This window comes from Triplophysa rosa, linkage group LG7 (genome assembly GCF_024868665.1).
Source record: "Triplophysa rosa linkage group LG7, Trosa_1v2, whole genome shotgun sequence".
Taxonomy (NCBI): Eukaryota; Metazoa; Chordata; class Actinopteri; order Cypriniformes; family Nemacheilidae; genus Triplophysa; species Triplophysa rosa.
The window spans coordinates 4,345,724-4,361,282 of record NC_079896.1 but is presented as its reverse complement, the minus strand read 5'-3'; the positions used below and the strand labels follow the sequence as shown (position 1 = coordinate 4,361,282).

Genomic DNA, 15,559 nt, shown 5'->3' with positions numbered 1-15,559 from the left:
ATCGCTTCATTTTAAAACTCGCACATTTGCTTAACATGAACATATTTGCAACGATAAATGATTTTTTAAATGTTATCTCTGTAACACAACGCAGTCAAAGCCGTATTTGCAAACTTGCTAGATCACGTTTCTGAGGCAGTTTAAATCCTCCATGCTGTCTCGCCGTCTTTGTTGTTGTAGTGACGTCAACACCCCCTCGCCTCCCATTGGCCGAGAGGAGCCCGGTTTCGCGCCATTCGCGAGGCTCGGCATTGTGGGATAGCATTAGGAGGTCGGCGGCGTTCTGTGTTTTTCCACAAACATTTTCTTTCGTGGGATTTTTAACGATTTTTAACGGGCCGCCGCGATGCGAGGGGATGAAACCGATTCGGAGTCGGTTAAATCTGACGACGGCTCCACCCGCAGGAGTCTGGACGCGCTCTGTCAGGAGTTAAACATGGACGAAGAAACGGCGACTGAGGCGCTTCAAAACTTCACCTGCATCTGTAACACATATACGCTCGAGGTTACGCTCTATTTCTCTTTACTTCACATTAAAACTGGCTGAAACGCGTGACAACTGTTCGTTTTTTATTTCACGAGTGTTTTTATTTAGTTAGTTTAACCGAAACGCTGGTACTAGCGTTACTTGGTCAAGCTTGCATTAATCAGCCACTAGCGCATTTCTAAAGGTTTAACTGTTAAAGTATCTTGTTTTTGGACATATACCATGGTATTCCTTGTAGTACAGTTGAATGACACAAAGTCATATGGTATATCCAAATTGTAGTTATTCAGTGCTTTGATATATATTACACTTCTGGTATTGCCATGTCTTCACTACATAATAAGAGTTTCATGTAAACATTAACATAGGAACGTGACAACTGTAGTTTACGGAAGTATTTATTCTAACAGTTATTTTAGTACATACTTCACTTTGTTAATGTGTGCTAAAGTGTTGTGTAGTAATAACTGTAGTGTATACTGTAGTGTACTTTAATTTTTAATAATTAATTTAATATTTACAGTTTTAAGGTTGAGTTTTTTTCTGCGGTTTACTTGCACGTATACACTATAGTGTACTTGAGTTTACAGGTAAATACGGAAGTATATTTGCACGCAGGTGGTAGTAAATACGATTTATAGTTTGGCTTTATCAGTCAGAAAGAAAAATGTGCAATATTTGTTGACATTATGTTGTAAAAAGCTCATTTTGAGGTATTGTGGAGTATTATAAATGCAGGGTATGTTGAATTCATCCAATACCCCGGTATTACAATATGATTATTTTACTTTACCTTGACACTGTCACAGGGTATCATTTTATAGTTAAATCCACAAGTACTTGTTAGTAAAGCTTGTTCTGACTAGTCCCTAATAAATATGTTTTAAACAGACCAATAAAACGATATTTCTCATATAAATTCCCAAAAATGTGTTTACATTTTTAACTCCATTTGCAGTAAAACACTTATATAGTGATTAGGTGTGATCATGACACGTCCCTTTAAATCCCATCACATGTGCTTACTAAAGGTGTAAACAGCTGCTTGACCGCTTGTGAGTGGATCGCAGGGTGACATGTTACTGTCACTCACTAGCTTTGTTGCTTGCAAATATTTCACTGTATGTAGCTCAGTAGATTTGTTTTATAATGAGTCTTTGATTGTCTCAGGGTGATGTTGTGCACTGGCTGGCTTGCGCTCTGTATGCTGCGTGTAGAAAGAGCTCCATTCCCACTGTGGGACGAGGCGTGATGGAGGGCAACTGCGTTTCTCTTACAAGGATACTGCGCTCATCTAAGCTCAGGTAAGGAGATTGTGGCCCAAAAATTGTGGACGCACATATCAACATCTTATTTTTTGTAATTCCCACCCATATGATGGAATAGAATTATGTTTACCTGTTATTTGAGATGGCAACAAATCATATTTACCCACATTAGATTTTTATCTGACATAAATAAGTAAATATGTGAATTTTCTTTCTTTTAGTTTGATCCAGTTCTTCAGCAAGATGAAGAAATGGTCGGACATGTCGAATCTCTCTCAGGATTTTCGCAACCGCGTCGGGCGGCTAGAGCGGAATTTCGAAGTGTCGACTGTGATTTTCCGTAAATTCGAGCCGATATTTTTGGACATGTTTCAGGATCCACAGGGTGAACCTCCCCGCTTGCCTAGAAGCCGCAAACACAGGTAAAATCTGCCTTATCTCTGTGTTGTCCTCAAGCTCACTTGTAGAAAACTTTGCTCAAAATGTCTTCTCTTTAGACGTCTTCCGTGCCACATCAGTGATGTTTTCAAGTTCTGTTGGACGCTCTTTGTGTACACAAAAGGTAAGCTGACCTTTAGAAGCTGTTTCTGTGTTGTAGACAATCAATATGGTTTAAATAAGACCAATACCAGAGTTCCCAGTAATCTTCAAGAAATAAATAATTTAGCATTTGTGACATCAATAAAAAAAATCTTCTTTCAACATAGAACTGAATGCTTTGGCTTGTAAAACATTTGGAATGGTACAGTGATCTGTGATTTGTTTTCAGGTAATTTCCGTATGATTGGAGATGATCTGGTCAACTCCTATCATCTTCTGCTCTGCTGTCTGGACCTGGTGTTCTGCAATGCTCTCCTGTGCTCCAACAAGAAAGATCTGATCAATCAATACTTCAGAGGTAAAGTTCCTAAACCTGGCTGCTTGATGAGCAATAAAGAATTTATTGAGTTTCTCCACCTCTCTTGGGTATCTGTAGCTCTCTAACAGCTCATTTGCTAGCATGATGTTATGGATCAATCTGTTTATGTTGTATCAGATCTGTCAGGTTTCCTCTTTGTGACATTTAAGAGGAAATGTGTGTTACTCCTCAGGACTACCAAAGGATGCTGAGAATGTGAAGGAGATGCCGTGTGTCATTGACAAGCTTTGTGAACTGCATGATGGCCTTGTGGTGGAGGCTAAAGGCATAAAGGAACATTACTTTAAACCCTACATGAAGAGACTGTTTGAGAAAGGAGTAAGACACACACACACACACACACACACACACACACACATGCATCTTTAGTGTTTATAGCGTTTTTTCAGGCGTCCTAAGTCTTAATAAAATACCTTGTTTTTCTTAGATACTAAAAGGTGATCCTGAAACTCTGTCTGAATTACTTGACACACCGAACTTCCAAGACAACAAGTAAGCATTTCTTCTGTATAATTCATATTTTATGTGCTTTGGTTTAGTTTCAGCGTTTTAAATGACTTTCATTTACAGTGTGACATAAATACATAGTTGTTCATACTTTTCTTTGTTTCATAGTAAAGCCGTGAACCGGGAATATGAGGAATATGTCTTGACTGTGGGTGATTTTGATGAGCGGGTGTTTTTGGGAGCTGATGCTGACGAGGAGATTGGCATGCCACGCAAATCCACAGCTGAACCTCCGGCAGGTCAAATGTCTGCCCGCATGCAGGTGGAGAACAATCTACAGCAACACTTTGAGAAGGTGGACAAACTTTTTCTTGAGTATATTTTAATTTGGAAAAATAGAGAATCAAATATTAAATGACAAGCATCACTGACTCATGAATAATTGAACAAACTTTGCGTCTTTCTCTCTTTGTTGTTGTGCAGACACGCTCCCTCGCTCCTTCTACTCCTCTAACAGGTCGACGGTATTTGAAGGAGAAGGAGGTGTTGGTCACCCCTGTTTCTTCAGCAACTCAAAGCGTGAGCAGACTGCAGAGCATGGTGTCCGGCCTTCGCAATGCACCCAGCAGTGCTCTCCTTCAGATCTTCAAGTAAACGTCTTCCAAATCTCTGCATGAGCAATCTACAAATATGCCATATTTAAATGAGACACTTTCTCTATGAGTCGCAGCAGCTCCAAAAAGTCTTTGGAGAACCAGATTACACTTCAAAATGTATAAGTGATATTGTATTAGATAAACCAAGTGGTATCTTCATAGTGTTCAATACAAGATGATTCAGGCCTTTAGTATTGCAGTGATGTTTAATGACTTGAGAAATTTTGTAACAATTCCTTTTTTTGTTTGCGTTTTACAGTTCCTGCTCTCGAAATCCCACTGAAGCCATTCTGAACCGAGTAAAGACCATGGGAGAGAGGTTCAAAGAGGCCTACACCAAACCCACAGATGATCTGCCTGGAGCACATATGGGTAAACTATAATGTCTGAATAAACTTGACATTTGATTGCTATGAAAATGTTTTTATGTATTAGCAAGTTGTGTAACTATGGGTTGCTTTGTGTAGATTTTGCGGAGAATCGTCTGAAGCTAGCGGAGATCTTGTACTTTAAGATCCTGGAGAACATCATGACTCAGGAGATGAAGAGACTTCAGGGGAAAGACATGACCGTAAGTCGCAGTACATTTCCCTCCGACATCAAGAGTATTTGGTTGGGAAAAATAAATATACATTTAAAATGTAATTTGCACATGTCATACCACCACTGCTTTTGTGTGAGATTGTGACCTCCATCTCTTTCCTGTTCTCCACCAGGTCCTCTTGGAGCAGGAGGTGCTTCATTGCTCTCTGCTGGCGTGCTGTCTGGAGCTGGTGCTGTTTGCTTACAGCTCCCAGAGAACCTTCCCCTGGATACTGGAAATCTTTAAGATACCTCCTTTCTACTTTTACAAGGTAAACAAGGATGAGTCCTTTCCGTGTCGAATCATTTTGGTGTGGTATGATTTAATGGAGTTACACGTATTTGGTGTTTGTGTAGGTGATCGAGGTATTCATCCGCTCTGAGGAGGGTTTGTCCAGAGACATGGTGAAGCATTTGAACGGTATAGAGGAGCAGGTGCTGGAGAGCAAAGCCTGGACTAGAGACTCCGCCTTGTGGAACTCACTGAGTAACGCCAACCATAAAGTTCCCACCGTAGAGGAGGTGTGTATACGCACACTTTGCAAGTTGTGCTACAGGAACCGCATTTGTGCTGACTTCATTTGTAATTGTGTTGCGATTTCTGTTTGTTTTTTTACAAGCAAAGGAACAACTATTATTATTACTACTACAATTATTACTGTGGTCCTGGATTTGAAGGAGAAAAGATTATATATTTGTGTGTCTGTCTTAGGTGAACTTTCCAAGTAGTTTTGACACAGCAAACAGTAGTGGGGGTCCCACTCACCTCCCATTGGTGGCGCTATCTCCCATCATCCACCCACGCATCAGAGAGGTCCGTACCGGCCTGGGCTCCAGCGCACGCAAAGGTACCCCACACACACCTAAACACATCTCAGCAAAGAGACGGAACTCCAACAGTCCTGAGAGGATTTGTAGGACGTAAAATGATTTTAGTGTATGTTCATATTTGAATAATTCTCTTTTATTCCTAACTCAGATCTCCCTCAGTCTCCCGTCTCGCTTCACGATCGCTTCAGCTCTCCAGCGGCTGGCAGTGCTAAGAGACGCTTGTTTGGTGATGACCCCCCACATCAGTCCCCTATAAAAAGATTCTCGGTCACCCCTATTAAAATCTTCCCCAGCTCCACTGAGAACAACCAGAACCTCCCCTCAACGACGGTTCTTTCCATGGCAACAGCGAACGGCCAGCAGTTGACTATTCCACTGCCAGGTAGCACTTTGTTTTCTGCTTTTCTTTAGTTTATCATAAAGGTTCACCGTTGTGTTGATACTTTTCTTTTAATCCTAGATCTTCCTACTTTAAAAGTATCAAATAAAGCTTATGCATCAGTATTTCAAAAGGGTTAAAAACATGTTACTAATGACTAACAAAAACAAAAATGTGTAGTTTTAATGTATTCTAACTACGGCTGGGCAAACAAATCGAAAAATCGATTAATAGTTTTTTAAAATGCGGTCGATTAGATATCGATTCTCAAAAGCCGTGAATTGATTTTTTTCTTTCATATTTCCCCAAGCCCTGAACATTAATTAATGTGAATGTTATTGCTACTACTATCCATTAGATGTCACTTTTCTTTTTACAACGGGTGGATGTTACAACGGGAGCATTTCGTTCATTTATTTCTTAATTAACATGGCGAATGCGGGTGTGTTGTCGAATTTAACATCACCTTCACATAAAAGGCAGCGGTTCATATGATTACAGCCTCTCTTTACAGCTAATTTTGTTGTTATGCTGTATCTTAAGTGTAAAATAACCTGATCCTGTTTGATCAAGGTATGCGACTGTTCTGTTTCAATATACCCAAGTGTAGGCTGTCACGATAAATATCACGTGATTTATGCACAGCTTTTGAGTGAAGTACGGGAAAATGCTGCTGCATCCGAAAGCCAGAGGGCGCTCTCGTGCGGGAACTCCAAATACGCACCGCAGAAGAAGACCATAACACGTTCTAGAATCTAGGAAATGCCTATGGACAAAGTTTTATCACTGTTACTCAAGCCTCATCAGGTATTTTTATGATAATAAAGTATGTTTATAATGATCATGTTTGACGGGTGTTGCTTTTTCAAATGCACATTATAAGCGACTCAAACGCAGCATTTCCTACTGATCCCAGAGACGTGCTTCACGGACAAGCTACGCATTAAAAAAAATATCGACACATTGCATATCACAGCCAGCTCGACTACAATAGGATTTAGTGGTATCGCGATAAATTATCGTGCAGCCCTACCCAAGTGTGTTTAAAGTTTAATATACAGATTTGTGGCTCCTCATTTCATTTTTTAATTCACCATTGTAATCTGATGTTTACTGATCTTATTTAGAAATATCTATAGGACTTGTATTAAGTCTATAATCATTGATTCGAATAGAGATTCGAATTCAGAGCTTGTGAATCGGAATCGAATCGGAACCTCTGAATTGATACCCAGCCCTAATTCTAACTGTTCTAAAGGGCCGTTCACATTATAAAGATAACTGTAACTATAACTATATTTGCGTCCACACCAGCGGACGATAGCAATAACGTTATGTTTATTTTAAGCCTGCGCGCTGCAGTGTTCTCAGTCACTAAAATTAATGTAGATGACCTGCTGTTGCTTTAGTTTTCATTCCCGAACGTCTTTTCTCCAAAATATGACAGCAAAGGCTGGATGCTCTGACTGAAGGCTGTGCACTCGTGTCTGGGACGTAAAGCATATATTTTGCCAGCTTGCTGACTCATAAGCGTTACATGTATAATATCCCACCGTATTATGTCAATTCTGACATAAAAGCCGCGTTGCGATCACCAATAGTCAAACATTATCTGCCAGAAACTGTCTTGACAGTATGTTTTATCTTTCATCAGCTGGAAAAAAATTGTTCTGAAAGTGATCCCAGTTCCCAACGATATCGTTCTCTGTATCTTTATCGTTATAATTCAGGAGAATAGCAGGATTCACACCATAACTAAGAACGATTTTTTAAAGTTTTTTTTTTTATAGTTATCGTTATAATGTGAACGGCCCTTTACTCATCAAATCAGAAAATGAATGAGAGTACAAATTAACAGTGTTACTGCCTAGATGGCCTTTAACCATTTTATAGATGGTTTCATCTGACAAACGCGTCTGGGCCGAAGTTAACTTTCGTCTGTGTTTGCTTAGCGGTCGTGCTAGTGGCTTATAATCTAACTATTATATTTTATTTATATTAATATTTTATTGTATAATAATTGTGATACGGTAACCGTTTCAGATTTAAGTTTAGCCAAGTAACGGTTCTTCTGGTAGCCCAAAATAATACTGGCTAGACATACTTTTAACTAATGTAATTTACTTATTTATTTAGCTTGTTATCAGAAATAATCTACAGGGACTCTGCATGTGTGTACCGGAGTTTAAATTACGGCCACGTTTGTTTATGTTGTTGCTTTGAAATCGTCTATAGGAATTGCAAAAAATATGTATGATTTAAAATTTGTTTCTGCAAGTTTTTTCCCGATGTGTGCAAAAAGCTAGAGGTCTACTAAAGAAAAATTCAGTGATATTTGTGGTTGTTATTGACATGTCGTTGTTCCTCTGTTTGCAGTGTTAAAGAACGAAATGGGCGGCATTACAGTAATCCAGCTGCAGGCTAATGACATGAACTCCCTGACTGCTCAAGTCTTACTGACCGCCTCCCCCAGCCGACCAGCAGCCCCTCCCACCGGACATGACACGCAGCCGCTACCCGTCAGCAAACCTCGTCGCACCGGGTCCCTTGCCCTCTTCTTCAGAAAGGTGAGAAAGATTTGGGAAATGTTTCACTTCTTTGAGACATTTTTCTTCACAAATGTATCTAGTTCACTTTAAAATCAAAATGGCAATTGTTAGCTTTTACATGTCCTGTGTTTATTTCAGGTATATCATTTAGCCAGCGTGCGTCTTCGTGACCTTTGTCTAAAGCTAGACATCTCAGCAGATCTGCGGGGAAAGATCTGGACGTGTTTTGAACACTCTCTCCTGCACTGCACTGACCTTATGAAGGACAGACATCTGGACCAGTTGCTTCTCTGTGCTGTCTACATCATAGCAAAGGTACAACAAGAGTAAAGCATCCACATCAACACTTATGGAACACCTCTTGTCCAATCAGATTTGAGGATCAGAACAACTAGGAACTGAAGTATTGGTGTTTTTGTAGCTTGATTGGTTGAGCATTGCGCTGGCAATGCAAAAGTCATGGGTGTGACCTCAGGGAACACACTGGTGAAAAATGTATGGCTTCAATGTACTGTTTGTTGCTTTGTATAAAAGCATCTGGAAAATACATAAATGTAAATGTATTAACATGGTCTTTTGTGATTTGAAGGTGTTTTGTGGCGCTTCATGTTGTGTCGGTCATCTATAAAACACAGCTTATTGCATTTAAGGGCTGTGTCCAGGCATTTCTGTGTTTTTTCAATTGTTTTCAACGGAAACGCAGCCTTTTTTGAAAACGCCAGCAGCTGGCATTCTTTTCCACAGGCTCAGTGCCGGCGCTCAGCTTTTTTTCACGCTCAGCGTATCATAGGAACCAATGTGCCTTCGCTTGAAAAAATAAAACGCTGGTCAAGCGCCCACAACAGGCATTTTCAGCCGCGTAAAAGCGCCCCGGTGGATCGGGAGCCTTACTAATAGAGTAATATTAGTTCAGAATTCTAGACTTAAAATTAAATATTAGTCCAATAATAGACAAAAAGACTAGTATCTGTTCTTTGGATGCAAGCATACGGTGCAGCTTAATTCAAATGTATAATTTATATGTTTATGCAGATCACAAAAGAAGAGCACACGTTTCAGGACATTATGAAATGCTATCGGACACAACCTCAGGCCAACAGTCATGTGAGTATCTGTGGCAGCCTTCTTTCTAAACATGTGACATCACGGGGTAGAAATAACTGCTGCTTGTTATTTGTAGGCTTTATTAAATAGTTGGATTTGGAAGTAAATATCTTTTGGTGATGACCGTTACAACTGCAGCTTGTGGCGTGTATAAACAGTTTGAATTTGTGTTTGTAGGTGTATCGCAGTGTTTTACTGAAAAGGTCTCCGATAGAACAACAGTCAGATGAGAACATGGAAGTAGATCCACCATCAGACCAATGTAAGGACAGAATAATGCACAATAAGTCCCAGAATAATCAGTGTGAATGTTACGCATGCTGCAACTTGCTTTTCCTTACTTTTATTTAGTTCTTGGTCTTTATTTCCTCAGCCAATGAGAGGACAGAACAGTTTGGTAGTGAAGAGGCAGACAGCGAATTAGAGGAGAGAGGAGACCTCATCCAGTTCTACAACTCTGTTTACGTGTTAAAGATGAAATCATTCGCTCTTAGATATGCACATTCAGCAATCGATGGCAAGGTTGGTTTATTGCTTTGCTATACTATTCTTTTATTTTTATTGACTATTATCTAAAAAGTATGTCTGGTCTGAGAAATCTCACTGGTGTTTCCATCCATCTCTTCCCCTTTGCTGCGTTTCTGTAGATGGAAGCTCCTCCGCTATCTCCGTTCCCTTCGGTTCGTGCTCAGCCTCTCTCTCCTCGCCGTGTGTCTCAAAGACACTCCATCTTTGTGTCTCCTCATAAGAACGGCTCCAGTCTCACACCCAGTGCCACTTACACGTACAAGTTCACCGGAAGCCCTTCCAAGGTCTGTCATGCTATATATTGACATTTTCAGAGACCACTTAATTATGTACATAATTTTTTTAAAAGACGTTCATGGACCCTAAAATCCCTTCTACTGTTTTCCTTTTAGGAGCTGAACGACATCAACCAGATGATCCGTCAGGGTGGAGTGAGTAAAAAGCGGGCTTTCACCATGGAGGGAGATGAGACTGAGTCTCCATCCAAATGCCTCCGCCAGGAGACCGACGACGTCCTGCTTAAACGCCTCCAGGATGTTGTGAGCGAGAGGGCGAGTCTCTGATCCGATCGGCTGAGATGCAAGAGCGCGTGATGCAAGTCAATCAAAGAAACTGTCCAAAATCATAAGAGAAAAGTTAGAAGGCCAGAAATCGTTTATGTTGTGTTGCTTAAAGGACTTCAAGATATAAAGGGAGATAAAAATCAGTTTTGGATCCGCAGCATTTTCTGATACCAGCCAAAGCATGAAACAAAACAAAGAAACAAAGCCAAAAACTCACGGTTATATATCAAAGAAAAATACAATTCACTTATCATGGTTAAGATTTTTATTAAACCCAGGGTGAGGTTTGCTGTGCCTGGTTTTCTTAAGATGAAGTAGAAACGTTTTGATGATTTAAACAGTATCAAGCAGATTTTGGTATATTTATCATGTATTGTTCATGATATACGTTGTGTATTTGTAATGTTTGAATACAGAGGCATTCTGTAGCCGTCAGCTTTCTCTGTTAAAGGAACCATGTGACTATCGTTTTTGCAGAAAAGAGGAAATATTTTAATCGCTTGCAACCCATAACTGTGGGTATGTTAAAAGAAAGATAAGAGTAAATTCATATTTTGAAACTTTTGTGGTAAAAACTAAGCTTTACTACAAAAATATTTAGGACTGTATGTAAACCCTTTGAGTTGTCTGGTGCAATGCGCTGTGCTAATCTAACCTCTTGAGTTCTTTCTGTAGGTCAATTTGAAATAACCTGCCAAAGTTCTTATCTGCGTTGTGCAGCTGTACTGAAAATACTGTGTGCAGCTTTATGTTCAGATGTGTAGTATCTACACCTCGCGTTTAATTTATGCTTTCCCTTTTAAGATTTATGTTATTGAGTCAGATTGAGACTTTTTGTTGCCCTTCTGCGTTTTTCTGCAATGTTTACCTCTGAACTGCATTGAATATTTACATTGTAAAAAAACTATGTTAATTGGAAAATCTCGGACGTTTTGGAGAATTGTTTAACATCTTTTTTTAACATATTCTGTTCAGATGAAGTTCAAATACGAAATGTATTGGTTCACGTTAATCATGTGACCATTCATTAGCTGTCAATATTGTGTATTTTACTCCATATTTTTGGTGCTTTGTTTTTTTGCTTTTAATTTGCATAAATTTCTTGTTTGTTTATAAAAAAATAAACGTTCAAGTTGTGATTTTACATTATTCTTTGTAGTTTTGCTTACTTGGTTAGTCTGTTGTACTGCCTTAGCATGTACACACATAAATATATACAAACCAACTGCAGTTTGATTGATATTAATTGTAATGCACAATAAAAAACAAGATTTTTGAAAAAATTTAAAAACTGAGTTATCTCAAACTCGTCATATGTCCTTGTTATCAGTATATGTGTTTCCTTGGATACTTACATGGTCACACGTGATATAATGTATATAGTAGGCGGTACCATTTCATATACTGTAATAGAAAATTGCAACTATGCATAAAGCATCATTTCCCTATTTTTCTTATACTGTAAGAATAAACAGGCAAACAGAGGAATTTATTATGGGCTCGCTCTTGAGTGGGCGGAGCCTCCTGCTGACCGCATCTATTGGTTGACCCACGTCTCGTGCGTTTGAATATGCGGAAGTGAGTTTGAGAGAATCACTTCAAGTTCGCAAAGACTTTCAACACCCTGGAAACCCAATATTTCTCACTAAACCATCGTTTGTCTTCAGAACACCTGGGATGAAGTGAATGAGTGGTACGAACTATTATGCTACGGTTATCGCGATATTGTGTTTGATGATTTACGGGACGCACAGTATGTAAACATTCGTTGTATGGAAAAGATCTGTGCAAACATTCTGCGAAAGGTCTCCTCAGATACAGGTTTGAAACGAAATACGAGTAAGTGATTACAAAATGTTTCTTTTTTGCCTGAACTGTTACACCACAACTTTCTTAACGAAAATGTATCTGTTTTACTACAGTAACAATGACTATGATATTTGTGTTTTCCACTCTCTCATTATAGCAACCGTAGTTTAACCATAATACTTGTAGAACCCAAATGGAAAAATACTGCATTATACTTTACTATTTGCTAAACTTTATTATTGTAAACTTGAAAAAACTGTATGCTCTAGTGTTTATGATAGCTTTACCATGATTAATAATAAAGCATACTACAATATTTCCAACAGTTTAGTAATACTACAGAATATTGTAGTATAACGTACATTAACAAAGTGCAGTAATTACTAAAATATGGTACAGTTTACTGTACATAATTTTTATTTGGGGTAAAATTTCGGTAATATAAATGATATTTAATAATTCAAAACCATAATTACTACTAAACTAATGGTGAAATTATAGCAAGTTTTATTCACGTAACCGTGGTGCAGTATTTAATATCGACCGCCAGATGGCAGTAAAAGAACACTCAATAGCACAAGTTCATAACCCAACGTACATAAACTACAGTTAAATTTGTAAATCCAGTTTTGGCCGTACGTAATCCAACATGTATGTCATTTCATAGTCCTGATTAACCCTTGAAGAACCAAGGACATGCTGACCCAGAAAAACCCATACTCCAAAAACATTCACACAGACAATGTCACATGACATGAAGCATCATTCAATGAAGGCTAAATTGAGCCTGCGGCAGATTCAAGTAATGTAAAGACTCATGGGGAATCACGGGGGTCTCAGCGGAAGAGGCGACAAAGTTCAAGGTCTGAACCACAGAGATGTGGGTAATGGTGTCACGAAGAAGCATTAAATCCTTTTACTCCAGACACTGTCTGTCGCGTGTTGTCGGTTTGGCCAGGGCTGGAATGAGCCAGCGAGGAGATTATTGAGCAGCCGTGTTGTCTGACATCCTTCTGAAGAGCAGCCAAAGTGGCAGGCCAGGTAACAGCATGCGGCGTGAGGCTGATCAGAGAAATGTGGATGGAGTTGGATCGCACAGAAATGGCTGAAATACAATTGTCTGGATCTCAGAGTATTTTTCTCTTAGAATTATAACTCGTATAAATCCTCACGGGGTTAGCAGCGAGACGTCTGAGCATCTCATACTGTACAGATATCAGCACATGATGAGTGTTCATAAATCAGGGTGACACCGTTTTGCACACCATCAAGGATGGGTACATGAGTATTTGCTAAACAACAGGTTGATTTTGAACATGAAAGATACATTTGTATAAAACAACAATAAATCTAACATTTAGGATACATTTTAGTATCTCATAACAAATAAAAACGATTGGTTAAAATATTTATTCAGTTCTCTCTCCTTGCCAGAGCCTCCCAGAACTTGTTCAGTAGCTGTTTTATTATTTGATTCATTTAATACCATTATTGTTTATCATCTTAATCGTTTGCTTGTTTAAGGAGACAGCTTGACAAACAAAATTAAAACTCGATTCTGTCTCGTACACATAAATTATTCTAGAGAGCAATACAGAGGTCTTTAACAATCCGATGGCCCAGCGTGTTTTGGATAGGTAAGCAGCTATAATGCACTAATGTCTTTTAATATTGGACCTTGTAAGAAAAGCCAGGACAGCCTGCTTGGTGATGTACCAAAGGCCTGGTTAAATTTACTTGTGTTTTGAGTCATCGGATGAGAACATTTAGATAAAGTTAATATTCTGTTAGAGGTGATGTGAAAATATTCTGCTTTAAAAAGTGCCAGCTAGGTTTCTCATCTCTTATTTTTAAATGTTCAGGCTCACTCAGATTCAGTGGTCTGTGTGAAGAGAGTCACATGCTAATAATCCTTTTGAACACTAACAGAAATATGCCATGGTAATATGCTATGGAATTCCTTATAATCCTTGGAGTACCATAATAATACCATTAAATGATAAATGATCTGGCACAATATTTATATGCATACATGCAGCTGCCTTGACATTATAGCTCTGTAAACCATAACTCATACTGTAAATTGCAGCAGGTAGCATGCTGTGAAGACATGGTGGGCTTTGTGAAGTGTGTAGTTTTGGATGTCGAGTTTCAATTCTAAACTCTGATTGGATGAGCTGCAGGTCGGCTGCCGCTTGTCTTTTGTATTAATATGCAAAGATGCGCTACACTTGTCTTACATTCACTTCTATGCACAAGCATGTGTTCAAGGTTTCTTTATTCGCTGTGCATATACAGTTCAGGTTCAGTGAACTCTGACTTATATCAATAGATATAGTCAAGGCAGTATTAATCGAGTATCAATGTAATGTTTAAACACCATAGATTTGGCCCAATATGTAGAATACAAAGCCATGTGGTTTTCTAGGTACTGTATATAATAGTAAATAGACCACTTCGGAAGACATAACACTGTTCCTACACAGTAAAATCGCCTGTGTTAAAAACGACAAATTAACACTCACAGTGTATATACTGTATAATCCACACTCTCAAAGTGTGGATTATATAAACACTGTGAGAGTTAATGAGACCTTGTTTGACACTGGCGATTGTGCTGTGTATGCTAGTCCAGAAAAACATACTTTTTTAGTTTTTTACTGTTAGACAAATGTTAACAAAAGACAACGTATTATTTAAAACCAAATCAAAATGTTAAACAAATATCCTTAGGTTTTATTTTATATGTAAGATTAAAAATATTATTAAATAAATAAAAACTCAAACCGGAAGTGCTTCTGGACCAGTGTTTACATCTTGCAAAGTGGTCTATAGTATGCACATTTTTAGCGTATAATTAGTTTTTCTTGTAGGGTTGCCAGGTCCTCCAATTCCCCGCATAATTGGGCTACTTTAAAATTGTTGCCACTTATTTTTTTAATTTTGAGGGTCAAAGTTGGATAGATTTAGTATATTTTTGTTATACTTTTAGTGTTTGTATGACACACATATATTGCGCTAGGGTCGTTACTCAGATATGGCAACTCTGTGAAAGACCATGTCCATATTTGTGGCAGTATTGTCTAATGTGACTTAACCTTTCGGCTAATTAACTAAAGGCCTGTTGCTTGGTAGTCAAACTGTTTGTTATAATTATTATTCTTAAAGCGATATTTCAGAGGCAAAACTAAATTTCCCCATGTTTTACTCACCCTCAAGGCATCCTGACTGAATATGACTTTCTTCTTGAAGAATAATGCAGTCAGAGTTATAATACCACGTATAATTTTTCTTCCAAATGACGAATTTCATTTTTTGAAATTTCTTGAAGCTCCAAAAAGTGCATCCATCGATCAAAGAACGTCTCGACGTGGCTCCGTAGTCTTAACACAGGTTACACACTATTAACGTTAATGTCTAGCTTCCGTTATCCCTCG

The 15,559-nt window shown here is 38.6% G+C and overlaps 1 protein-coding gene across 1 annotated transcript; it reads left to right on the top strand.

Moving 5' to 3' along the window:
- Positions 1-244: 244 nt before the first annotated feature.
- On the top strand, positions 245-11,457 carry rbl1 (retinoblastoma-like 1 (p107)). Its single transcript, XM_057338169.1, has 22 exons — positions 245-505; positions 1,658-1,791; positions 1,977-2,177; positions 2,253-2,317; positions 2,525-2,653; positions 2,847-2,992; positions 3,102-3,166; positions 3,290-3,476; positions 3,605-3,771; positions 4,037-4,149; positions 4,245-4,348; positions 4,494-4,631; positions 4,717-4,881; positions 5,072-5,207; positions 5,339-5,572; positions 7,946-8,136; positions 8,257-8,433; positions 9,151-9,222; positions 9,400-9,484; positions 9,596-9,744; positions 9,870-10,034; positions 10,143-11,457. Exons 1-22 carry the CDS (start codon positions 347-349, stop codon positions 10,311-10,313), a joined length of 3,153 nt encoding a protein of 1,050 aa, XP_057194152.1. The 5' UTR covers positions 245-346; the 3' UTR covers positions 10,314-11,457.
- The last annotated feature ends 4,102 nt before the right edge of the window (positions 11,458-15,559 follow it).

Coding starts and splice junctions, on each gene's coding strand:
- rbl1 (XM_057338169.1), top strand. CDS start 347: ATGCGAGGGGATGAAACCGATTCGGAGTCGGTTAAATCTGACGACGGC. Junction 506..1,657: donor GTAACACATATACGCTCGAG/GTTACGCTCTAT, acceptor TGATTGTCTCAG/GGTGATGTTGTGCACTGGCT. Junction 9,745..9,869: donor ATTCAGCAATCGATGGCAAG/GTTGGTTTATTG, acceptor GCGTTTCTGTAG/ATGGAAGCTCCTCCGCTATC.